The sequence below is a fragment of the Sarcophilus harrisii genome, chromosome 4 (genome assembly GCF_902635505.1).
Source record: "Sarcophilus harrisii chromosome 4, mSarHar1.11, whole genome shotgun sequence".
NCBI classification, from domain to species: domain Eukaryota; kingdom Metazoa; phylum Chordata; class Mammalia; order Dasyuromorphia; family Dasyuridae; genus Sarcophilus; species Sarcophilus harrisii.
Genome location: NC_045429.1, coordinates 365,418,125 through 365,443,957, shown reverse-complemented (window position 1 = coordinate 365,443,957; position 25,833 = coordinate 365,418,125). Strand labels below are relative to the sequence as shown.

Genomic DNA, 25,833 nt, shown 5'->3' with positions numbered 1-25,833 from the left:
GGATATTTTGTGTGTGACTGTAGAGTAGGTTGATGGTAAAGGTTGGTTTAAAACACCAATATCTGCCATAAAAATTTGTTAGAGAAGTCCTGAATTCCTGTGCCAGACTCTAATTTGTGGTGATTTATCCACATTGACTTCCTGAGGTGATTAGGGAAAGTTCTTAGAATTGCTTCAAATGAGGAAAGATTCTTTAAGCTTGTACAAGTCTAAACGACTGCAGCTCCAATAATTTGACAGAAACAGACTGATTTTTGGTGGGAAGAACTATAACAACAAAAATTTTAATTACAATTCTTTCTTATTATTATACTAAATATTTAAAAACTCTTAAACTTCTCAAAAAAGAACATTCCATATACAGAATACAAAGAAAGAAGATTCTTCATATATGAAACTGTGAATATTTATTTCATAATACTTACTTTTAAAAAAAGCATATAATCAAGTAATGCTACTTTCAAAGCTATCCTGTTGTCTGTGTTTTCTTTTGAATTTCTTTTTGTTCTCTTCTGGGATGTTTTAAATGTATTTACACCACATAATCCAACCTCCTTTTTCTTTTGTTGACAAAATAAGCTTTCTAGACTCTTCAAGGATTACCCATCTTCTCCTTTTCATTTGCCATTACAACATACTCTTATAACATGTTATTTTCCCAGATTATAGTTTATTTTACACTAATTGCATTTTAGTATAGCTATTTCCTGGAACCTTAATCCTATCAAAGAACAATTTCCAAATGACAATGTAGGATAAATTATTTCTGGGAAGGTCACAGCAGAGGACTAATCCCATGCACGGTGTATGTGGATTGTTGCTAGCTTCAATTCCAGAACCTGGTACTCACTGATCCAACATTTTGTGAATTCACTTTATAAGGGAATGGGGTAGTAGGGGATGGAACTTCAGTTCTTTATCTACTAACAACTAAGTATCAATCCCATCTAACTATCTACATCACTTTCAAGGCCACTTTGAAAGGACTACCTCATGGTTCTGGGACCTATGGGTGGTATGACACTGGCAGTCTAAATTGTAGTGATAACATATATGGTTTCAATGCTTTCAGTAGGGTACTATGTAACAGTCTAAATGTTTAAAAGTTGTGTGTGTATGTGGACACAGGTTGTATATAAGGCCATCATCAGAGTTAGGAAAATGCTGATTCAACTTGTCTGATACATAGTAGTTAACTCTCTGTTACTATAAATTGCAAGAGTTTTACACCTGAATTGGTAGAAGGTGCTTCCTTAGAGGGATCTCTCTTCACTGATAAAATCTCAGGCAAACACATCTGTGTGTATGTATATATATATATATACACACACACACATATATACTTACACATAACCAAATTTCCTTTGGCTTCTCCAGTGTTTTCCTTATTAGGGAATGTTCACTGGCTGATTAATTGGAAAATAATATGCTTTTGTTTTTGAGTTGCTTTAATCACATCTGACTTTATGACCCCATTTGGGGTTTCCTTGGCAAAGATAGTGGAATAGTTAGCCATTTCCTTTTCCAATTCATTTTTTCAGATGAGAAACTGAGGCAAACAAGATTAAATTACTTGACAAAGGGCACATAACTATTAAGTGTAAGAGGCTGGATTTGAACTCACAAAGATGACTGATCCGGACTCTAGGCCCTCTATCCATTGCCACCTACCTATCCCTAACAAGCTTTTATTTCTTATGGGGTAACTCAAATCAGGTAACTAGCATATGAAAAAACAAGAGATACTCTAGCCAATTTTATGGATAGCTACAAGTATCTGAAGTTATTATTGTGTATTGTCAGAAGAAAAAAAAAAGCCCTAAGGGCCTCTGAAATGAAAAGATTTCCTTGATAGATGACAACCATGATCCTATTCAGGAATGCATTATGACTGAAAGGTAATCAGGGTAAAACAACATCTATAGAGAGTTTATTACAAAAACCCATTGCATTAAAAAAATGCTACAAGAAATACAAATTGTTTATGAGTAAGGAGGAATGGAGGAGGAAAGGAAAAGGATGGCAAAATTAACTGTATTCTAGAAACACCTTATTTACACTTAAATTATGCTTGTGCCAACAAAAGTAGAGTGGCAGTTATTTTAGTAGAGAGAATACTGGGACTGGAAATTAGGAGAACTGGGGTACTGGTCTTGGATCTAGTATTGACTAGTTGCGTAACCTTGGAAAAATCACTTCAGTTTTCTCTAACTCAGTTTTCCTCACTTGCGAAATAATGATGATAATTGTACTGTGTCATGGAAAAAAAATTTTTTTTAAGCTTTTGGAAATAGTAAAGCACGTTGTAAGTAATGGAAAGTCTTCTCGCTTAGACCTTGGGAAATGTGAACCCCCGGTGGACTTGATTTGAATGACAGTTTCAAACACTAATAGTTTTTCATCTTAACTCTGGTTCTTTCTCTCTCCTAAACAGGATTCTGATTTCACACCTACTGAAAGATGTTAAATTTGCTAGCTACTATTTTCTTAGGGTAAAAAAAATCGACCTCTTAAGATATTTTTTTTTTTCGTTTCCTTTACTCCATATCCATTTTATATATATGTATGTGTGTGTGTGTGTGTGTGTGTGTGTGTATATATATATATATATATATATATATATATATATATAAAACCGTCCTCTTTAAAAAAAAAAAAAACAGATCTGAGAAATGACTTCCTCAGCTTTTACCCACAAACTCTTGACACCTCTGTTAAAACTGTGACACCTGGAGAATAGAACTTTGCACAGTGGGGGAAGGGGGAACGGTGGAAACGAAGCGAAGCCGGGGTAGTGGGGAAGTCCCGTCCAGGCGGAGTCCAGGACAAAAGGATTTAGGATTCCCCGAAAACGATCGCAGAGCTCTCCGAACTTCAAAGAGCGCCCAGTGATCCAAGCAGAGGAAAAGCTTAGCTGGAGGGGGAGGGAGGGGCCGCTGCTCCCCATCGCTCCCGCGCAGCGTTCCGCGTCCAGGGCGGACCGCCTGTCATCAGCCCGGCCGAATGTGCGCGCGAGCAAAGGAGAAGAGAGAGGCTGGCGCGTGTGCGGGAGCGGGGATAAGGAAAGAGAAGAGAGGCGAGAAGCAGAGAGAGGGGGAGGAGAGAGAGAGGGAGAGGGGGAGGGAGCAGAAGGAGGGAGAGGGGAAGAGGGAAGGAGCAGAGCGAGGACAGCAGGGAGAGGAGACAGGAGGGGGAGAAGACGAGGAGAGAGGGGGCGGGGAGGAAGCCGGCGGGAGAGGGCCACGGGAGAGCTCTTCTTTTCTTCTCCTCCCGTCTCGCTCCCCTCCCCCGGCTGAGCCCCAGCGTGCTGCAGCCATGGAGACATCGCTAATCCCCTCCTCCCGTCCCAGCCCACCAGCCCCCCCCGCAGCCGCGGATTGGTCGCCCTTTGCTCCCTGACCCCTCTCGGTGCTGATGTGGGCCGCTTCTTCCTGCTTCGGCCGCCGCCGCCTCTGGCCCGGGAGGGAGGGCAGCAGGAGGCGGGGGAGGCTGCGGACGGCAGAGCCGCTGCGCACACCCGAGGGGCGGGGGGAGCCGGCTCGGGCGCCGCCGCCGCCGCCGCTGCAGGAGGAGCCGCCGCCCGCGCCGCCACGGCCGGAGGAGGAGCCGCGGGAGCCGCTGCCGCCGCCCTCCGCCCCCTCCCCTCCTGCCTTCCTCCTCCTCCTTCTCCTCCTTCTCGGCGGCCGGAGGGAGGACTCCCGGAGCAGCCCCGGCGGCCGGAGCGCCCCGCCGACTCGGGAGAATGCGGCGGCGATCGCGGATGCTGCTTTGCTTCGCCTTCCTCTGGGTGCTGGGCATTGCCTATTACATGTACTCGGGCGGCAGCGCGGCGCTGGCCGGCGGCGGGAGCAGCGGCGGAGCCGGCAAGAAGGTGGGTGAAGCGCGAGCCCGAGCTCTGGGTCCCCAGTCCCCGCGCCCCGCGGGTGCCGGCGCCCTGGGCACCCGCTCCCCTCTCCCTTGGGAAATGGACTTGGAACGGGACGCCTTTGGTCAGCCCCGCTCCGCGGCTTCTCCGGGGTGGGGGCTCGGCTTTCTTGCCGACTTGCCCCGAGGTCCGTCCTGCCTCATTCCGCCCGCCTTCCACTTCCCCAGAGTCTCGTCTGTCTGGTTTGTCTGTTTGTCTGTACGATGTCTGACTCGCCACCTCTCTCATCCCCGGGCTGTTTGCGGGGCGAAAATCTAGCCAGAAGCCTTTGGATTTAATCTATTTTTCCTTTGAGTCCTCTCCCGAAGAGAAAGTACTGGAGACTTAATTTCTCCTCATCGTTTTAAATCTCTTTCTCCTCCCTGCCCTTCACTCCGCAGCAGGGTCCTCCCCGAGCCCAGAGTAAGAATTGGCCCCTTTGCTGTAATTAGCTACTGAGATATAAAAATTGCAAGGTGGAGGCACATCAGACCCCAGGGGCCTTTAAAAGGCAGATTGCTTTCTCTCTCCCCCTTCTCTTCTTGGTCCTCTTTTCATTCAAGTGGATTCCCTTGTCCAATTGCAGCAGCTTCAGCCCGGCTTCTTGGGAAGTTTCTGGGGAGGAGGGTCGGAAAAAGACAAAAGGCAAAGGGTAAGGGAGGAAGACAGAGACTGTTGCTTCTAAAATGCCATATATTTTGTAGAAACAAGAGTTTAACTTGTTTCTTAGAGGTCTTTTCAGCTGCATGACACTAGTTGCAGTCTCTCCCTCTTCCCTTCCCCTTCCCCCTCAGTCTGTTCTTTTTCCTCTTTCTCTCACTCTGCTGGGGAAACCTTGGTTTTCCTGCCGAATACAATCAACACTTTTTCTGTTTCTTTTGGGGAGCGGGTCACCACTACTTATTCTGTAACCCAATTCCCCCTGGAGTAGAAACTTGTCATGTGTATGTCCTTCCCCTAGGAGCCACTCATGTTCACGTTTTCTCCTTTTCTCAATTTCTTAACAACTGGTTGAGCTGTTTCCTTTTGCTTCATCCCACAGCTAAGTGAAACATGTTCCCTCGTGCGCCTTAATTTTCCATGGCCTCTTCCTCGTGTTGTACCGATGTTTGCCTTTCTTTTTAAAATTACTTAGTGATTCGGACACGGAAATCATGAAAGCTAAACTAGGCACATATTTTACCAAGCACAGAATTCCAGCTTTTTTTTTTTTTTATCCGTATCTGTATTGAAACGAACTAAATTCTGTACTCCGACGAAACAAAATGCAGTGAAACAAAAAGAAAGCCCTATTGTAGAATGCATTGTTGTATATTGGTACAGATTTTGTGTTTTTATTTTTTTAATGGCTTTCTAGCTTTAAAAAATGTGGTGCTATCTTTTTTTAAAAAAGCAAGGAACCCATCACTACGCTGACATTCAGTATCTGATCAAACTCACAGTTAAATTCTGGGTTAAAGGTATGTGATACATTTAAGTTTCATTTTATATGATTAGTTGTAGCAAGAATGTCTCCTGTTGTAAACCAAACACAGATAATTAGAAACTGACAAGTTTGGCACTGAACTTCCCCTTTAATATGACTCTTGAATGTGTAGCTATTTGGGTATGGTTGTTTCATTCATTCTCTGTTGGATGGGTTATCAATGTATCTAGGCTACCTATTGGGCACTTGGCAACTTAAATCGCTTTGCCCCATCTAGAGGGACTGAAACGAAAGCTTCAACTTTCTACAGACTTAATATGTTTCACAGTTCAGTTCCTATTTCTCTGTGTTTATTTAAAAACAATAACAATACATTAATGAGTGAATGAAAAAGCATATATTATGCCATTAAGAGCACTAAGAGCAAATCCTTAAGCATACTAATAGTATAGCAAGAGGACTCGTTCTTAAGGGGCTCACATTCTTATAGGGAGAAACAGCATAACTATTATGTATGGAGAAGTGATTTCATATTTTTAATGAAAAGTTTTTAAATTGGTTGCTTTCCCTAATCTTTTCCACCAGATAAAAAGTGATCTCTCCTTTCTGCGATTTTCAAGCTAATCTTATTTGAACTCCATACATTTAGTGTTTTTGTAACATTTACTTGAAAGGATTGAGGAAATAAGCATTTTTCAGCCCCTACTATGTATCATACAGTGTTCTAAAGCACTTTACAAATATGATCTCATTTAATCCTCATCACAACCTTGGGAAGTGGTAGATACTGTTATTAATTCCCATTTTATAGTTGGGAAATCACATGGTAAAGGAAACTAAGGCAGCCAAATTAAGTGACAGAGCTAACAGGTGTCTGAGGTTAAACTTGAATGTGGATCTTTTGACTCCAGGCCCAACACTATTCACATTTTAAAATATAGGTATCTCCAGTTCCTTGCACATAGTAAGTGTTTCATATTTGTTGAAATGAAACTGCATCTTAGTTCTCAGTTGATTTGTAAAATGAAGGAATTAGATTTAAGGGTTGAGATCTCCCCAGATCCTTTCCAAATCTGTAATGAATCTATAATCTATAATCCATGTTTATAATTTTATGGATTTTTTAATTAAACTTTTTGTTGATATCTCCTCTTTGATCTTATGAACATTAAAAAATGAGATATTATGCAGAAATGCAATGGGCAATATATAAATGGCAATCAGTCCATTGCACTGTATGTTATTAAGCTGGGATTTGTTGAACAATTGCTCATTCGATATAGGTACCCTGCCTTTGATAAGCAGAGGTACTAAGGCAGAGAGTGATGAAGATACAAAAATAAATAAAGTTGTGTCCCCTGCCTTTAAGGAATTTAAATTTTAGTACCTAGGAATCTTGTGCCTAAGCAGGTTAGAAAGTTCTGGTATACATGTTGAGAGGACCTGAAGGATTAGAAGCTTGTGATGAAGAGAGAAACCAGTCAAATGCTAAGTACCATACAGAAAAATTGATATTCTCTTCCATCATTTTGCCTATTATAGTAATTGATGTGGGTTTTCTTGTGACCTTGTGATTCTTCCAAATAGCTAATCCTTTGTGATTACACAAACTGGAAGATTCAACTAAATGATGGTTTCAGATCTTCCCTGTTGACCTCAGATGTGTAGCTTCAGATGAAAAATTCAGGACATTTGTTTTGGGCTAGTGGCAATAGGAAAGTACAGAGACCATGTAGAAACAAGTGGGGGGAAATTAACAATTATACATGGGTTGGTGATTTGGGATTCTATTCTTTCTGTCAACGAACCATAAAATTTAATCCCAGCCCTCAGAATGGTTTAGTGATTGTCTGTAGAGGAAGAGGTGTGTAAATGAAATAGCTTCTGAAATTGCAGTAAAAGACTCATTAACTTCATGTGTTGGACCCTGATATAAAAAGTAAAAGAACTCGGGCTGTTTGGGGAGGTGGTGTGTGTGTATGAATAGAATCTCCTGCTGTAGTGAATTTCTTGATGTAGTAGAAAAATTGTATAGTCCCAGTTATTCCTGAATTGTTTCAATGGAGTTATGGTGCTGGAAAGTCCCTCCCAAATTCACCTTCATGATTGTCTGTTAATAAAAAGTTTTTTCCACCCCACATTTAATGTGCATAACAAAGTTTAATATAAAACAATAGAATAAAAGTAAAAGCAAGATTTAAATAATTGTGTACAGATATTCCTTGTGTAAATGGATCTAGATTTTTTCCATTGCACAAGAGTGCAAATCCAAATTTTGTCAATTTCTTTACATCATCAGGTTTTCCATCTGGGAAAATAGGATTTGAGTTGTTTGCTTTTTTGGAATTGTCTGACTATAGACTGACTTGTATTTCTGCTGCCTCAGCTATCCAGCTAGAGCTTGTCATTGTGTGCCCTGCCTTTTAAGTGACTTATCACAAAACAGTTATCCCCCTTTAGCAGAAGTTAGGAAGACAAGCTGATCTCGGTTTACAGATTAAAATATAGATGCTGAAAGCCATCACGGATATTTCTTCAGAAAGCAAGATTATTAATAATGTGGCTACTGGTGGGTGGGTTATATTTTTATTTTAAATTTTTTGGATTTTTTTTGGAGGGTATGAATGTGTGCCAAATCAACTTCTGTATGACATTGTTTAAAATTACATTTCATTTACATTTATATGGAATTTTCCCCTTCATTTTGCTCTCTTCCAAAAAAATGATGATTTGTGTTTCAAGGATGCCTTTTCTGTGTGCATCTCTGATGCTTCAAAAATTTAATCATGTTAAGTCTCCCAACTTATTTATGATGTTAGCAGTTGATGGGGTAGGAGGAAGGGAAAGAGAAAGGGCGGGAGAGGACTTTTTAGAATTATATGTTAAAATGCAGCTGCCTCTGGGTAGTGCTATTGTAAGGAGAGTGGAGCCTACAAATCCTGAAGAATGAGCTGTACTTATTTACATAGTGCCTTTTACCCAGATCTCAAAGGAACAGCTTATAAGATTCTTATTAATCAGCTCAGCATCCTTGTGAGGTAAGTAAAAGCTACTAGCTAATGGAATTACAAAAACACACAGCAGATAATTGACTTCCCCAAGGTAACACCACCAATTCTTAATTTTGTCAAACCTTATGCTTCTTCGAATTGCCCTTGTTCCAGGTAGTAGATCAAACTTCCTTTCTCTGTCTAGTTAGAGAAGTTAGAGTGATGTTTTAATTAATTAATCAATTAAATTAATTAATCATTAACCAATTTTTTTTATTTAGTGGGATTATGATTATTTGAGTTTGGTACTGGTTTCTAACTATTTAGCATTTCTATCATGTTTGTGTGATTATTTACCTTTTTTTTTTTTTTTTAAACACTAATAAGTGGATGCCCTTCTATTATTTGACATATGGGACTGTATATAGCAATAGTTTTAGGAATAATTTCAAGGAAATATAACCCAACGATAGCAAGGGATGTTAATGCTGCATGCTATATTAGCTATCTGCATGGGTGGATAGTATATGTGTACCACTGTTGATAAGTATGATATCAATAGCATGGATGTATAGGTAGCAAGCGGTCATGTGAAGTTTCACATGGATAATTTTATAATGGACTTCTCTTTCTGTGTGTCTCTCTGTCTGCATCTCTGTCTCTGTCTCTTTTGGTTGTAGCACATGGCTATCAGTGGTAGAAACCATTTATTACCTTTAGCTTCTACCTCCACAACAACTTCATTCTACCTCTCCTTGGTCAGCTTGTATGCAGTTGCTGTTTTTTGGATTGATTGGAGTAGATTAATCTAGCTAGAACCCTTTTCAGAATTGAATGTTTTGCAGATTGACTCAGACTTTTTTTTTTTTTTTTTTTTTTTTGCTTGTCCATAAGATAGTAGAAGTAGCTAAACTAAAGAAGGTATTGAGGGAGGTTATAGGGTAACGATATCAATCTCTTCTTCAGGGTGGGTCAAGGAAACCAATTAGAAGAGGTAGATATCTGTTCTCAAGTCTTCTCAGATATAGAATATACTGTGGTTGAGAGAACAAACCAGTTTCCCCCCTCTACCTTTTTAGGCCCTGGTCCTATCTCCATATATTTTACCCATTGTTCAATCTTGCTTGTCTTGTCAAAAAGGTAGTGTGGTATAATCACTGGGTCTGTGTCTAACCTGGGGTTGATCCAGTAGTTTTAATCTGTGTCAGCAGCACATTTGGGGCTATGACCATTGTTTGGAAGCAAAAAAAAAAAAACCCAACAACAACAAAACCATGCTACGTATAATTAGGTTTTCTTTGCAGTCAGGAGATTTAAAGCAATGCCATTCAAAAAGGAGGATTTGGAATGGTAATAAGAAGAGGTACAGAAAAAGGGACTGAATAGCCAGGGAATGTGGTTAAATGATGACACAATCTAAATTTGTCTTTTTAAAGAAAAAAAAAGAAGAAAATAAAGTTTTCCAATTTATAAAGTTATGTTGCTCAAGCCTCTGGGTGCTTGAACATAATGAAAACAGATTGTGAGTGATAAACAACATACAAATAATGAGCTATTCCCTTGACCCTCTGGCAAAAATTGAGAAGATAAGCTTTGCTCAGCACGCAATAGGGCCTGCTATTGGGAATCCATCAGATACCACGCCATGGGGTGTGGAAGCAGAGAGGGATAAGAGTTAGAGATTGTGAAGGGAATAGTTTTCCCCTCAAGTTTCCCAACCCAATTGCTGAAGTCCTAAACTTAGATTCTCTTAACTAGAGGACTCTCAAGAATAATAGGAATTTTCATAGAAGCAACCAGAATGATGACCTTTTTTTGAGGGAGGAGGGAGGGCAGGATGTGGTTGAGGAAAAGACATGTATTGGTTCTTTTTGCCATCTTTTTTCCTAGAACTTCAGGGATTAAGAAATGCCTTTTTTTTGGAGGGGGGGGGTGATAGTTACAGGTTTAAATGTTAAACCAGATAATCTTTTTCTCCCTGTTTTCTGGTAAGCCAGGAGGTTGTGGTTGATTTAATAGGAAGCATGGTGAAACCTACTTTGGAAAAAATTAGATATGTGGGCAGATTTATCTTTGAGGTCATGATTGTAAGATTCATAAGAAGCTGGAGAAGTCATAAGTATTGGAAAGTTCAGCAGTCTTCCTTATATTAGAAAATAGTTAAACCTGCTGCTAGACCATTTTGCTCTTTCTCTGCTGCTATTTTCTTATTTTCTAAAGCAAAGGTAGCTAACTTTTTTTTCTTCTGTACATCATGGAGTCTTTTTGCAGTCTGATGAAACATTTCTCAGAATAATGTTTTTAAGTGCATTAAATATCCAGGATTGCAAAGGAAACAAAATTTATTGAAATATAATCATTGAAGTATTTTTAAAAATATGTAAACAGTTTCTAGGTTTGGAAACTCTGCTAAGTTTGTTGTTGAGGTTCCTATTCTTTAGGCTATGTGTTTAGAAAGGAAACTGAGATGCTTCTAGGAGCTCATTCTAGTTTTGGGTAATGGGAAATAGGCTTCCCTGTTGTGGGATATGATTAGGTTTTCTTTTGGTTGAGTAGGGGAAGTCAAAAATGAATCCACCTGAAACTGAATTCCACTCTAGAAAATAACAAGATTTGATTCTAACTGATTTTCTCAGCTAAAATGACAACTATTTGTACATGATCTATGGTTACTCTCAAAATTATTTGATCATTTACATTGTGTTGTTTCTTCTGGGGAATCCTTAGATATGGATATGGGGAATGTTTATAGTTGTTCATCTATAAATTTAAACCTGTTAAGTCTTCTTCCCTATTTAGGTCATCTAGGTAGTGGTACTACATGTTATAACTTTGGATGTGACTTAACATCTCTGACTTTTAGGTTCTCAGATGTAAAGCTAGGGGATTGGAATAATATGATTTCTTAAGTCCTTAGAACAGTGCCTGACACATAATAAGTATTTAATAAATGTATTTCCTTCTTGTTCTCCTCTGTCCCACCCCACCCCCCAGATTTATTTATTCAGTCCATTCTGGCTTTTATAATCTTGTGGTCAGAACAGCCAGACCTAGATTCACTGGTCTAGGAATCACAAGATGGCTTGGGTTCCAATTCTACTACTTATTAATTATGAAATCTGCAAGATAAGGTAGCTAGGTGGCACAATGGCTAGACCATTGAACCTGGAGTCAGGAAGACTCCAAAATCTTAATAGTTGTGTGACACTGGGCAAGTCATTTAATCCTGCTTACCCCAGTTTTTTCACCTCTAAAATGAGCTGGAGAAGGAAATGGCAAACCACTCTAGTATCTCTGCCAAAAAAAAAAAAAAAAAAAAAAAAAAAAACCCAAAACCCAAAACAACTAGGATCCCAAAAAGTTGGGCACAACAGAACAACAAAATCTTCAGGAAGTCACTTAACTTGATCGTAATTTTCCCCATCTGTAAGAAGAGGATGATAAGCTTTTTAACAAAACAATTAGCAATGTTTATTAAGCTCTTATCGAATGACCTCTGTGGTACCAGCATGATCCCATGATGATGGTATACAAGGCAATATGATAAGTTTATGGCTGTCCCAGGATTCTTGGGATAATCCAATGAGATGAACAAATGGGAAGAAGATTTTTTAAAACTGTAACTTATTCAAATGTAGGGCAAGAAAAATGGTATCTATTTCTTAAATCTGAGAATTCTGAATTTTGGAAAGCATTAGATGCTCCTATTAGTTGGTGGAACATTCTTTCCTGCTTCTAATCTTGAGTGCCCTGTATTTCCCAGTTTCTAGGCAGGTACAGCTATGAAATGTTCTACCCTTCTTCCTGTGCTGATTTTTCCCTCCTTACATCTTGTGAAATATTTGGCATTTCTTACAACATTTAGTCATGTATTACTGGTATTGGGAACTTGTGTCATTTTATACTGATTGGGTGTCTCAGCCTGCTGAAATGTGGATGGCAGGGAAAAGTGATGAATTATTAGCTTGGAGTTAAAAAAAAAAAACAACCACCAAAAAAACTCAAAACCAATGATGTATAATCCCACTCATAGGCTTAAATTTAAAGAGTTTATGTGGTTTGGAGGTCATGAAAGCATGGTGTCTTGATGAGACTTGTAAAAATAAAGAATGCAGTAGAAAGTTATTGCTTGAAGAGTTTGAAATGGTGTGATTACTCTTGCTATGGCAGTCTGATAGAGAGATGGGGTGAATATCTTGGTGAACTCCTCTAGCCTCTATGACTTATATTCCCCAGAAATTATTCTGTCCTAGTGCCCAAGGTTTGATTTTTCAATTATTCCCAGGGTTGTAGCCTGATTTGATCAGTCTTCTGCCTGGAGATTTTCCTTGGAGAAGAGGATAGTTGTGGAGGTAATAAGTGACTTTCACTGTCATTCATTTCTTCATAGCTTCATATCTTGGATTAAGTATTCATAGGTAAAGATCAACTGACTACATGGCCTATAGTTGTCCTGCCTCTGAAAATACAGCAAGATTTTTTTTTTTTTAAGAAAAACTGGTTCTTATAATGTAATTCAAATCCCAAAATCTGCTAATTACAAATTTAAGGTAATCAGATACTTTCCCTTTTTAAATCTCTAACACCACATCTCCATTTCCTGTTTAAATTATTGATTATTAATGCTTTCTTATTTTTAAGCCAATCATGCTTTGATTAATCTTTCTCCCCTTCTCTAACATGAAATTTTGGAATGAAGGAAAAAACAGTTAAAACCAAGTGTTACTCATATCTGACAACACATGCACCAATTTAAATAGTCCCCTATTTCTCTAAGAACCAATAGAAGCATGGAAAGTTCCTCATGTGTCTTCTTAAGCCATTAAGGATACTCTTTAAGTTTTCAAGATCTTTCAAGGCTCCTGAAGGGCTGGGTGGATATGATCACACATTTCTAATACTATTCCTGGTAACTTTACAGGAAAATTTCTCCTGCCTGCTAGGCTCTGATGCTGCAACCTCATGTTAGTGACCTCCTCTAGAAGACCTTTAAGAACAGATGTCATCCTGCTTGCATCTTGGATGCAAAAAGAATAATGCTATTTGCTACTAATGCTTGTTTAATATCCGTGTCTGTCAGTTTGATTTTTGTTGTTGAGGTTCCTATTCTTTAGGCTATGTGTTTAGAAAGGAAACTGAGATGCTTCTAGGAGCTCATTCTAGTTTTGGGTAATGGGAAATAGGCTTCCCTGTTGTGGGACATGATTAGGTTTTGTTAATGTTAAATTTTGACTTTTTGCTATGGAATATTTTTTTGGGGTGGGGAGCTCCTTTTCTTTTCATACTTGCCTTTGGTCACTTAAGTAGTTTTAAATGGCACCTCTCTTCTAAGTGCAACTGTGAAACCAGGCTTGTGACCCATGGCTCACTTTACTTTAAATCTAGGTCATCGAATTGAACCTTATCTTGGTTCTCTTTTCTTTTTCATTCATACTCTGGTCCTTGTAAAACCAAGAACAAACCAGGTCACCCTCCCCCTACCCTTTTCCCAAAGAATGTTGGCTATGCTTGGACTTTGTTCTTTGATGGTCACATTCCCTCCATTACATGAAAATACAGGTTCCTTTCTGCATCTTTTAGTTCTCTTGTACATATTGTGAATTGATTTTCTAGTGATTGTGTGTATATGGGTGGAGTTAAAAGCTCCAAGCTTTCCAAATTCTTCCTGAACTCTGTGAATGGCAGATAATAACTTTGGGTAATGATTCCTACTAATAACAGCCAACATTTACATAGCCCTTTGAATTTTACAAAATATTTCATGTCTGTTATTTTATCCTACAGGTTAGATTATGTTATACACCCTCTTCTATTCAGTAAACTCCAGCAGCTCCCTATTACCTCCAAGATCAAACATAAAATTCTTGGGCATTTTAAAGCCACATAAAACCTGACCCCATTCTTCCTTTGCTTGTCTTTTTACACCTTACTCCCCTCTGTATGATCCAGGGATACTGGTCTCTTTGCTGTTTTTTGAACACACAGCACTTCTCCCAACTTTGAGCTTTTTCCCTGGCAAGCCCCCACTTCTGGAACTCTCTTTCTCCCCCACTTTTACCTCCTGGCTTTCTGATTTCTTTGAAGTCTTAGTTAAAGTCCCACTTTTTACAAAATGTTCTTTAATTTTTGTTCCTTTCCAGTCCTCCTTTCTTAGTCCTTAGAAATTTTAATGCTTTCTCTCAGAGATTACCTCCAGTTTATCTTGTATACATTTTATTTGTACACAATTGTTTGCATGCTGTTTCATCCATTATACCATGAGCTCTTTGAGAGCAGGGACTGTTTTTGCCCTTTTTTTGTGTCCTAGCATTGTGCCTAGACCATAATAGGTGCTTAATCAATGCTTGAGAACTTGACTAATTTAACGGAATGTTTTGAAGTTATGATTTTATTACTTGGATTTAAGGATGGTCTCTATGTGCCATGTGTACCCAGTATATGCTGTTAAATAATCCTATCTTATATGATAGCTGCATAGATTATCTTGTTAGCCTCTGTACACATTTTTTTTTTTTTTATTGATGAGGGTTTCTTTCCCTATTTAAGGACCTTGAGGATAATAGAGTGATTTATGCTTGCAGAATACTCCAGTGTCATCCAAAACCCCTCAGATGTTGCTTGTGTTATAGTTAACAGTACATGGAATTGAGTATATATTGTCCCCTGAGGACAACATAATGTATATGATACATATATAAGATATTTGAAAATGAACTTTCAAAACTTAGAGTTTGTTTTTAAAACTTTGAGTTCCAGATTCTCTCTCTTCCTCTCCCTTCCCTATCCCCCCATTGAGAAGGCACATTTGAAGTTACATAAAACATTAAGGATAAAGTTTGTAATGATACTATTGGCAACTTGGTGGGAGAAGAAACAGTAGAAAAGTCTAGTGGTACAATAGGGTGCCAGGCTTGTTGTCAAGAAGACCTGAGTTCAAATTTGGTCTCAGATACTTAATACTAACTATGTGATCCTGAAAAGTAAGTTAATCTCTATCTGTCCTAGATTCCTCAGCATTAAAATTAAGATAATAATAGCATCTACCTCAAAGGGTCATTATGAGGCTCAGATGAGATAATATTTATTATTTTTAAAGAAATGGTTAGCATAGTGCCTAGTATATATTAGATGCTACATAAAGATTTATTTCCTTCCCTTCTATCTTTATAAAGAGAATTTCTGAAAATATGGGTGAAAGCATTCTAAAAGTCGTTACCTCAAAGTCATTAGGTTTTTTATATAGCTCATTAGATGGCTCGTTGCTATAGATTTACAGTGTCTGGAGTATGTCTCCATTGCTAGTAACTGACAACAATTACCTGGAAAAGAAAACTAGAGATGGCACAAGCTAATTTTAGGAGTTTTGAGTATAAGAGTAGCTTCTCTGCTGATTCATAGAGCAGGGAGGGTAATGACCACTGCGTCTCTAAAAGGAGGCTTTTTAGACAGGTGGCATGCACTTTGCATTAAAGAATACATCTTAGCTAAGCTGCTCTGCTAGGGTTTAATGACCAAAATGCAAATTAAAGGCTTGAGCTCTGGGATGCCCATAATTTAAATAGTCTGTTATCAGGATTTATGATGACTCTATATGACTTCTGCAGGTGTGTGTGTGTCTATGTGTGTGTGTAATTTCTGTGACTAGTCTCTGGTTAAGCCAGTGAAAAGCTGAATACCAATGGAGACTGCCCTAAAATTTAATTCTTTTGCATCTAGACCTTTGAATTTTACCTGCTTCTTTAAAACTCTTCTTAGATTTCTCATTTCAGTCCACATCAAATTGTGATGATATAACCATCAGATAAACACTCACTTCTGTTTTGCTTCTCTCATCCTGTTCTCTGAATGTTAGTTGTCAAATTGTTTTAGTTATATCCGACTCTCCATGAGCCCATTTGGAGTTTTCTTTGCAAAGACACTAGAGTGATTTGCCACTTCTTTCTTCAGCTCAATTTACATGTGAGGTAACTGAGGTAGACAGGATTAAGTGACTTGCCCAGAGTCACATAGGTAGTTAGTATCTGAGGCCAGATTTGAATGCGGGAAGATGTCTTCTTGATTATAGACCTGACACTGTCCACTGCACCTATCTAACTCAATGTTAGACAAATCCATTTATTTGCTGTCTCTCAATTGTATTTTATCCAGGCCCTTTCCAACACTGAATGATCTTTCATGTGTGAGTGGGTCATTGTTGCTGTCCTCTACACACCAAACATCCCTTCTTTGACACCAAACCTCAAGCTAACCAACCATACATCTCTTATTAAAATGGCAGACCCACCCAGAGGAGTATGTGTTGTCTTTTTGCTATATCATAAACTTCTATTTGTTTGTACTCCTAATAACTGGAATAGTTTATTTTCTTCATTTCTTCTCATCTTCACCCTTGACCTTCTTAATCCCTCTAGGTTTGGATTTTATTAGAGGGGAAAAAAAAAGAAATAAGCAGACAAATTAATATTATGGATTTAAGTTGAGTAACTTGATATGGGATACCTGGATAGGTTTTTTTTTTTTTTTTTTGGAGTGTCTTTGAACTTGGTTGGGAAAAAAAATCACATCTTTATTTCCATATAATTGGTTTCCTTTATATTTTATGCATTTTTAACATTCTGAGTTTTGCAGCTTTACAAGCCAAACTACCATAAAAGTCTGTGACACTGACAAGGTGAAAAATCCCCATCTAGGTTCTGTGTAGTAGTATTAATCAGTAAGTAAACATTTATTCTGTGATTCTTATGTGCTAAGCAGAGTTGTAGACAGTGGGGGTGACAGTCAAAAAATCCAGTTTCTGAACTCTGTACTATAGATTTGACTGACATTTCTTTCTTTTCTTTTCTTTCTTTTTTGATTCTTTTCTTTTTTAAGCTTTTTATTAACAACTTAGTTTTCAACATTTACCATTGCAAAACCTTGTGTTCCAAATTTTTCCCTCCCTTCTTTCCATCCCTCACCCCTTAGACAGCAGGTAACCTAATATATGTTAAACATGTAATTCTTCTATACATGTTTCCATAATTATCATGGGGCACAAGAAAAATCAGATCAAAAAGGAAAAAAATGAGAAAGGAAACAAAAAGCAAGCAAACAACAACAAAAAGGTGAAAATACTATGTTGTGGTCCACATTCAGTCCCCATGGTCCTCTTTCTGAATGCTGATGGCTCTCTCCATCACAAGTCTATTAGAATTGTCCCAAATCACCTCATTGTTGAAAAGAGCTACATCCGTCAGAATTGATCATTGTGTAATCTTCTTGTTGCTGTGTACAATGTTCTCATGGATCTACTCATTTCATTTAGCATCAGTTCATGTAAGTTGACTAATGTTTCTTAATGCTATCTGTCTCTTCTGCATAATAAAGTCAGTATAATTTATATACGTATCATTAAGTGTATCATTTTTTGAAAATTGATCATGTATGATCTGACAATTTTGTATATGGTATATATACTTCAGTGCCTAGTCCAGTGTTGGTCAGTAAGCATTTATTAAGTGCCTGATGTGTGTCTACTACTAGGGATATAGAGAATAGTAATTGATAGACTGATCTCAAGGAACTCAGTTTAGTAGGGCAGACCATGGCAAACTATGTGTAAAACAGAAATAAACTGGATAAATTGGAAATAATCACAAAGAGATGCCATTAATATTAGAGGCATTGGGATTGTCTTCTGGGAGAAGGTGGGATTTTATCTCAGACTTGAAGGAAGCTTGGGAAATCAGGAGGTATAGGTGAGGAAGGAAAGAATTCCAGGTGTGGGGGACAGCTAGAGGAAATGCCCAGAGTTGGAATAGGAAATGTTGTACTCACAGTAGGCCCTTAATAAATATATATTGAATTAACTAACTTTCATTTAGCCACAGGGCTGCAATTCTCAAGTTTTATAGTTAAACAGGGATTTTTACTTGTATACGTTTTGTTATTTTGGTTACACTTTTCTCCTTTGACAAGTTCCTTTAGGGTATACAATTCAACTTTATGCTTTGTACTTCTCAGTCAAGCTTAATACTCATCCTCAGCAGGTTTTGTTTGTTCTGAGCTATCAATTTTGAATTGTGGATGATTTGGGAAAATAAAGAAAGAGTCTTGACAAATATATAGCATTGCATGTTTTACATAAGGTATTACTATGGATATTTCATATTTATATTGAACTTATCACTGGAAGAATCTTGGAGAATATGTACACATATGGTTTATTTTCTTTTTTAAAAAAAAAATTAATGTTTTATTTGTTCCCAATTACATATAAAAACAGTTTTTTAACATTTAAAAATTTTTTTTTGATCCTTCCCTTCTTTTTTCTACCCTCCTTGAGATGATAAGCAATCTGATATAGGTTATATATGTGTAATCTTATAGAATATGTTTAATACAGTTTGTTTTCTATAACATATCTTTATTAACATTTCATTTTTCTCTTAGCACAGTTCAGTTGGGAGCTGTTTCAAGCATTTTAAAGATATCTAATTTAGCTTTCTTTTCAACATTTTTTGAAGTATATTAAAAACTTGTACTGTTCCCCAATTTAAAACCTAGGTAAATAACAGATTCACAGATTTTTAATTTGTTCCAGGTCACATGATATCAATTCAATTTACTAAGCATGTATTTATTTTATTTATTTATTTATTTTGCTGAGGTAATTGGGACTAAGTGACTTATCCAGGCTCACACAGCTAGGACTTGTTAAGTGTCTGAGGTCAGCTTTGAACTCAGTTCCTCCTAACTTCAGGGCTGGTGCTCTATACACTGAACCAACTAGCTGCCCTAACATGTATTTTTTAATTAATATTTTTATTTTTCAAAATACATGCAAAGATAGTTTTTCAACATTCACCCTTGCAAAACCTTGTGTTCCATTTTTTTCTCTTTTCCTTCTCATCTTTTGCCTTTCTTTGTATATCCTGACACTTAATACAGTTCTTGGGATGTAGGTGATGCTTAATTAATGCTTAGTAGTTGACTGATTGATTGACCATATGCTAGATGCTAGATAAGGGGCAAAGTCTGAGCAAAGATTACAGAGATTGAAGGTGTAATGTCTGTGACAACCGTAATTAGACCAATTTGCTTGGAACATAAGAGTATATGAAAGACAAAGTAATGTGAAATAAGGAAAAGTAGGTTGGAGCCAGATGCAACATATAGAACTGAAGTTTCAAGCTGAGGTATTTGTATTTCACTTCCTGAAAGAATCAGGGCCTGAAATTTGGGTGCTTTGACATGGTTTCCCTGAAAAATGGAATTGGAGAGTACTGGGTTTAGCTGGGTTGGAGCTACTAGTTCTCTTTTTAACACAAACCAGTCTCAAATAGCAGGTTTCACCCTTATTGGCAGAAATCTAACTCCTAACCTGAAAGTACTGATTATTGGGTGTTGATGATCATCTCCTTTTACCATCATGAAAACTGCTGGTGCTGACGAGTGGGTAGCTAATAAGGTACTGGTGAAGGATATAATCTTGGTTTATAGGGTGGTCTAATGATCAGGTCTGGTGCTCCAAATTATAAAAAGCCACATTTCTTGATTATCTCAAATAGCACAGAATGGGCTTGTGTAAACATGCAGGACATTTCTGTCAGGGTGCTCATGCCAGCTCTGAAGTTTAAATGTAATTTAAGAATGTAGAGGGAGGAGAAACCCTCCTACTACTCTTTTCTGTGAAATATGAAGATACCATGTGCAGAAATTCCATACTGCTCTACCGTAATGCCAAAGAACAACTTAATTCAGTCTTTTAACTTCTTAGGAGGTTCTTTTTCTTTTTCTTTCAAATGCTGTATATATATATATGAAACTCTTTCCCCTATCTCTCTTCCCACCAGAAAAATGAGAATTAGCATGTAACATTATTGCTGTTACGTGTAACCAAAAATGCATTTTTTAAAGAATTGGACTTCCTTAACTAATGACAGTGCATTCCATCCCTTTCCCCCACTGGCCCTGATGATTTACTAAGTTAGTTTTCTCATTGATAATAAGATCCATCCATCTAATTAGAAAAGTGATTAGTTAGTTAGAGGTCATCTCTCCAACTTCTTCATTTTCCATGTAGAAAACTGAGGCCCAAAGGCTAAGTATTTTATGGAAATTCCCACTGTGTAGCAGTCCCAAAGATCTAAAAAAAATGTGAATGTTTATCAACATTGTGATTTTTAAATTTTTTTAAAATGCCTACATAGGAAAAGATGCCCCTGGCTTTTGGTGGAGTGTTTATTCTTCACTGAAGCACTGGGATTTTCTTTATCTTCTGGAGAGTTACATTTTAATGATGGATGTAACTGTGACCATATTCTGTGGTGAAAATAACCTAGTATAGACTTGGTACAGATATATGAAGATTTTCGACAATGGTGACTTGGGGTCCTTTATCTCCTGAATTTTGCTATCAGAAGGAGAGGTGAGGTGATGGTCCAGGCAGTTTAAAAAGACTTTTTAAGCTGCCTGGACCATCACCTGATCTCTTATATCTAAGATATCTGATATCTTATATCTAAGCAATCTACCTTAGATGTTGCATTAGGTCAATAGGCACTAATACAGGACCCTTCCACTGAGCCAGTGTTGTTGGTTTTCTAGATATAGCAGGTACTTATGCCATCTGTTTAGAGCAAAACACTCTTGTGTTCAGTTTATAATGAAGATATTTTCTTTGGCAAGATTTTGTCATTAGAGTAGATATCCTTCCCGTGTAGCAGCAGTCTTATGAAATAAGACTGAGGTCCCCAAGGTTCTTCACCCTGAGGGAAGGGATAACACAAAGTCTCCTTTCAGACTGATGACTATTAGAAGAGGCCATATCTATCCATAAACATTTTAGAATTGTACAGAATTTTGGAGATGATCTAGTAAAAGGATAATACATCAATAGTTAAGAAACCTTGGAAATCATTTGCTGCCTTCCCCCATCTCCATTTTATAGTTGATAAATCGGAAAAATTAATTGTCTCACCCAAGGTCACATCACCCAGGTAAATGACAGAGTCAGAATTCAAACTTGTAGTCTCTGATTCCAAATCCACCATTCTTTCCAATGTACCTTACGCCTTGGACATTATTGTTGTAGCTAACTCTCTTGGCCCATGCTCTCACTACAAGACTAGCCCTTCTTTTCCATTCATAATTTCTTTATATATATAATATTTCTTTTAAGCCATTCCTTGTGTGCCACATACCACTGATAATATACTGTATCTTCCTTGTACTGTCTCCCTGCCCTTAGTTCTCTCTATTGGGTTTTAGATCATCCACAGTTTTGATTCTTCATAAATTGTGGCCAATAGTTCACAGTTATAGAGTGTCCCCAGGAGACTTTTGGTGTTAAAAGGTGGTGTTTTTTTTTTTTTTTTTTTAAAGAGCCATTCAGGATAGTTAAAAGTACTGCATAATTTCATAAATGCAGTTCAGCCTGTTTTCTTCCTAGTAATTGATTCTGAACTGCTCATTGTCCATCTGCAGTGCCTTTCTCTCATAATTACTTAGACTTTGGATTGGCTCAATACATTGTCCAGCCAACTGTACATCCTTATATAGACAGTAGGTATTCCTTAATATATGCTAGCTGCTAGGTGATGCAGCAAATAGGAAGACAAGTTCTTACAGTTACTTCATCTCAGTCTTCCTCAGTTTCCTCAACTATAAAATGCAGATGATAATAGCATCTACCTCTTGGAATTGATAGGAGGCTCAAATGAGGTAATATTTGTAAACCATCTGGCACATAGTAGGCACTAAATAAATTATTTTTTTTCCTTCCATCAGTTACTTGATTTTTCCTGTATTGATTACTGAGCTAATCTCTCAGTTATTACAACTGTCATAGAAGAGACTGAATAGTTCTGGGGCTGACACGATCAGCATTTCTTGCTATTTTTTCTGCCATTTCTCGTGTTCAAGCAAAACTTGTTGAGACCCTGCAGACTGCTTTTGTTTACCTCATGCATTTTCATTGTCTTTTGGGTTTATCCATATTTTATTTGTTCTATGATTGGGGACTTCCTTGTAACATCATCAGGAGAATATTGGTGTTAAAGACAGGTTTTTGTGGAGACTGCCCAGTTCCTAGAATGCGATCCAGCCCTATTTCCTATTCAATTCTGGACCCAGTTAATTGTCCATCTGTAGCATCTAGGTTACACATATTGATGGACAAATTCAAAATGTTACCTGTTCAACTATGTATCATCCCAGAGGAGAATATAAGCTCTTAGAAAGCGGGGGCCTTTTTGTTTTTGCCTCTGCAGTTTCAATTACTTGCATAATAAAAGTTTTATAAATGTTTTTTGAAAGCCCACTGTGTTTTTTCTCCACTTTCTTTTTTCTACTCTTTCCATTTTCTGTGGATTTCACTTAAGAATTATTTATAATATTCTGAGGAAATTAATACAATGTTGTCCCGGTACAAGAGCATTTGATGAACTTTGTCATCAATAAGAAATCCTTCTTTTGCATGAACTTTATATAGGGAATATTTTAGGATCCTGACAAACATCTTACGTCCCCCTAGCTGAGTATAAATTTCCTTTTAAAAAAATTACTTCATTAGAATTGCACATGTTTAACTTATATTGGATTAGTTGTTGTCTAGGGAAGGGGGTGGTGGGAAGGAAGAGAGAAAATTTTGGAACACAAGGTTTTACAAGGGTGAATGTTGAAAATTATCTTTGCATATATTTTGAAAAATAAAAAGCTATTATTATTTAAAAATACTACTTCATTGTACCTTTTTTGGTGGCAGTGGATGTCCAGTAACATGAGTAGTTTTGGATTTGTGGCTGATTATTTTTTGAAGTCTTGCTTTTATTATAGTATTTTTGAGGTCTTGTTTGGAGATTTAAAAAGATAATTTTCCCATTTTCCATTCAGACCACTCCCATCTCCTCAAGCTTTATACTCCTGCCATATAACCATGAAAATTCCTTTGGGATGAGGTTCTTAACTATAAAACTATGTAATTAATTTTTAACTCTTAATTGGCAGCTGATTTAACAAAGAAGTATCTTACCCTCTTATTACTTGAACACTCTATATTATTGGAAATTTTCTGCCCCCAAGGTTTCAATTAGTAAATGTTCCTTTAGCTTCATCACTTCTGTTTCTAGCATTCTTTTGAAATTATAACTCGATGACAACTGAAAGACAAAATAATAATTTTGGCCAGTATCACAGAGGCCTCCTGTGAGAGCTGAAAAATACTTTTGTCACTTTGGAAACACATATTCTGTGGGGTTTCTTTGATACCTCTAATTAAGGTAGCTTGTTACTAAATTTCATATTGTTGTGATGATTTGATATCAAGGAAGGATAGAATTTTTAAAAATTGACTTTATGCAGTCACCTCCGGGTTCCGTTTCTCTTTATTAACTCATTTCCCTTTTGTTTCTATCTTTGTCTTTTTGCCATTTCTTGACCCTTTTGGACCTTGTTTTCACTCTGAGTAGTCTGGGCTATCCTTTTTGATAGGGGAAGGTCAAAGGATCCTAGATTTAGAACTAGTAGAAATCTTTAGAGGGTCCTCTTGTCAAACCATTCTCAACCTTTTTGGTTTCAGGACCGTTTACATGCTCTCTTAAAATTATTGAGAACCCTCTTCCCTAGAAAAAAGCTTTTATTAATGTGGATTACAGCTATACCTCATTTTAGTGTACTTTTTACTTTATTAAACTTCACATATATTGCATTTTTTATTTTATTATTATCAAATTAAAGGTTTGTTGAAAATAAGTGAGTCCATCTGATATCATTTCTCCAACATGTGTTCACATTTTGATAACACACTATTTCAAACTTTTCATTATTTTTATTAAGATTTATTAATTAGTTGTTTTTTCATTATTATTATATCTGTTATGGCAGTGTCATTAGTGATTTTTGACGTTACTCTTGTAATTGTTTTGGGACCCATGAATTGCACTCATATAAGACAGGGAACTTAATTGATAAACATTTTGTGTGTTCTGACTGTTCCACTGATCTCTTCCTCTCCTTGGACCTTTCTATTCTCTGAGATACAGTATTAAAATTGGGCCAATTAATAACTTCCCACTGGTTTCTATGTATTTAAGTGAAAGGAAGAGTCACAAGTTCTCCTTTTAAATCAAAAACAAGAAATGATTAAGCTTGGAGAGAAAAGCATGTTGAAAGGTAAGATAGCCCAAAAGAAAGCTAGGTTACTACCTTGATCAGTTAGTGGGCATCAGCATTGAGGCAAAACCATTTGCCAGCAAAAAGATCATGACTCACTGAAGATTAAGATGATGGCTGATATTTCTTTTTAGCAATAAAGAATTTTAATTAAAGTATATACATTTTTAAGACATAATACTATTACACACTTGATAGACTATAGTATAGTATAAACATGACTTTTATATGCACTGGAAAATCGAAATATTCACGTGATTCACTTTATCCTGACATTTGATTTATTGTGATAGTCTGGAACCAAATTTGTAATATCTCCCAAATATGCCTGTATATCTGTTTACCATGTTACAAATGAAAATATCTTAGTGTTATTATTATGAAAATAGTTTTAACTTTGTGAGTTCTCTAAAAGGAACTTGGGGACCCCCAGGGATCCTTTGACCACACTTTAAGAATATTAAATCCCCCTCTCCTCATTTGGTTGCTGTTCAGCTATTTCAGCCAAATCCAACTTCTCATGGCCACATTTGGGATTTTCTTGGCAAAGAAGAAGTGATTTATACATGTGATTAGCAATCATTTCTTCTACTCTAGGCACAGAAATGTCTACGAGATATGTGTTTTGTTTTTATGGATTATTATAGTTACATCATCTACTATACTGTTGTCATTAGGGGAACTGAGTTCTGAAGATATTAGCTCAAATGCCCATTTTTGCACTATTCTTTGTGCAAAAGAGCTTTGAGATACATCTGGTCTAGCCTCCTGCCTCAAGATAGATTAGTTAACATTTTATAAATGAGGAAACTGAAGGCTAGAGAGGTGATATGATATGCTAAAGGTCTAATAACTGGTAAAGTAGGAGAGAATTAAAGATTTACATAGCACTTACCGTATGCCATTTAAGAATTTTTTTAACCTTTGATCTTTAAAATAACCCTGTGAGATATGTGTTATCTCTATTTTATAGGAAACTGAGACAAATAAGTGACTTAATTGGGGTCATATCTCTAGTGTCAAATCTATTTGAATTCAGGTCTAATACCCTCATTCTTACCTTCTGGTCAGCTGGATGGCAGTCAGTAGAGTGCTTGGGTCGGGATCCAAGAAGACTCATCCTCCTGAATTCAAATCTGGCCTCAAACATTGGCTGTATGACTCTGGGCAAGTCACTTAACTGTGCCTCAGTTTTCTCATCTGTGAAATGAGCTGGAGAAGAAAATAGCAAATCATGCCATTATCTTTGCCAAGAAAACCCCAAATGAGGTCATGAGGAGTCAGACACGACTGAAAAATGACTAAAGATGTAAAAAATAACTTTAATAACTTAAATAATTAGACCTAGCTCTCTAACCACT

General features: G+C 37.3%; 1 protein-coding gene across 2 annotated transcripts in view; it reads left to right on the top strand.

Moving 5' to 3' along the window:
• Positions 1-3,642: 3,642 nt before the first annotated feature.
• GALNT2 (polypeptide N-acetylgalactosaminyltransferase 2) overlaps positions 3,643-25,833 on the top strand; it is a 246,703-nt gene continuing 224,512 nt past the window's right edge. For both annotated transcript variants that reach the window (XM_031966892.1, XM_031966891.1), the window contains exon 1: positions 3,643-3,871. In XM_031966892.1, the coding sequence (XP_031822752.1) occupies positions 3,743-3,871 (129 nt within the window). In that variant the 5' untranslated portion in view covers positions 3,643-3,742. The remainder of the gene's footprint in view (positions 3,872-25,833) is intronic.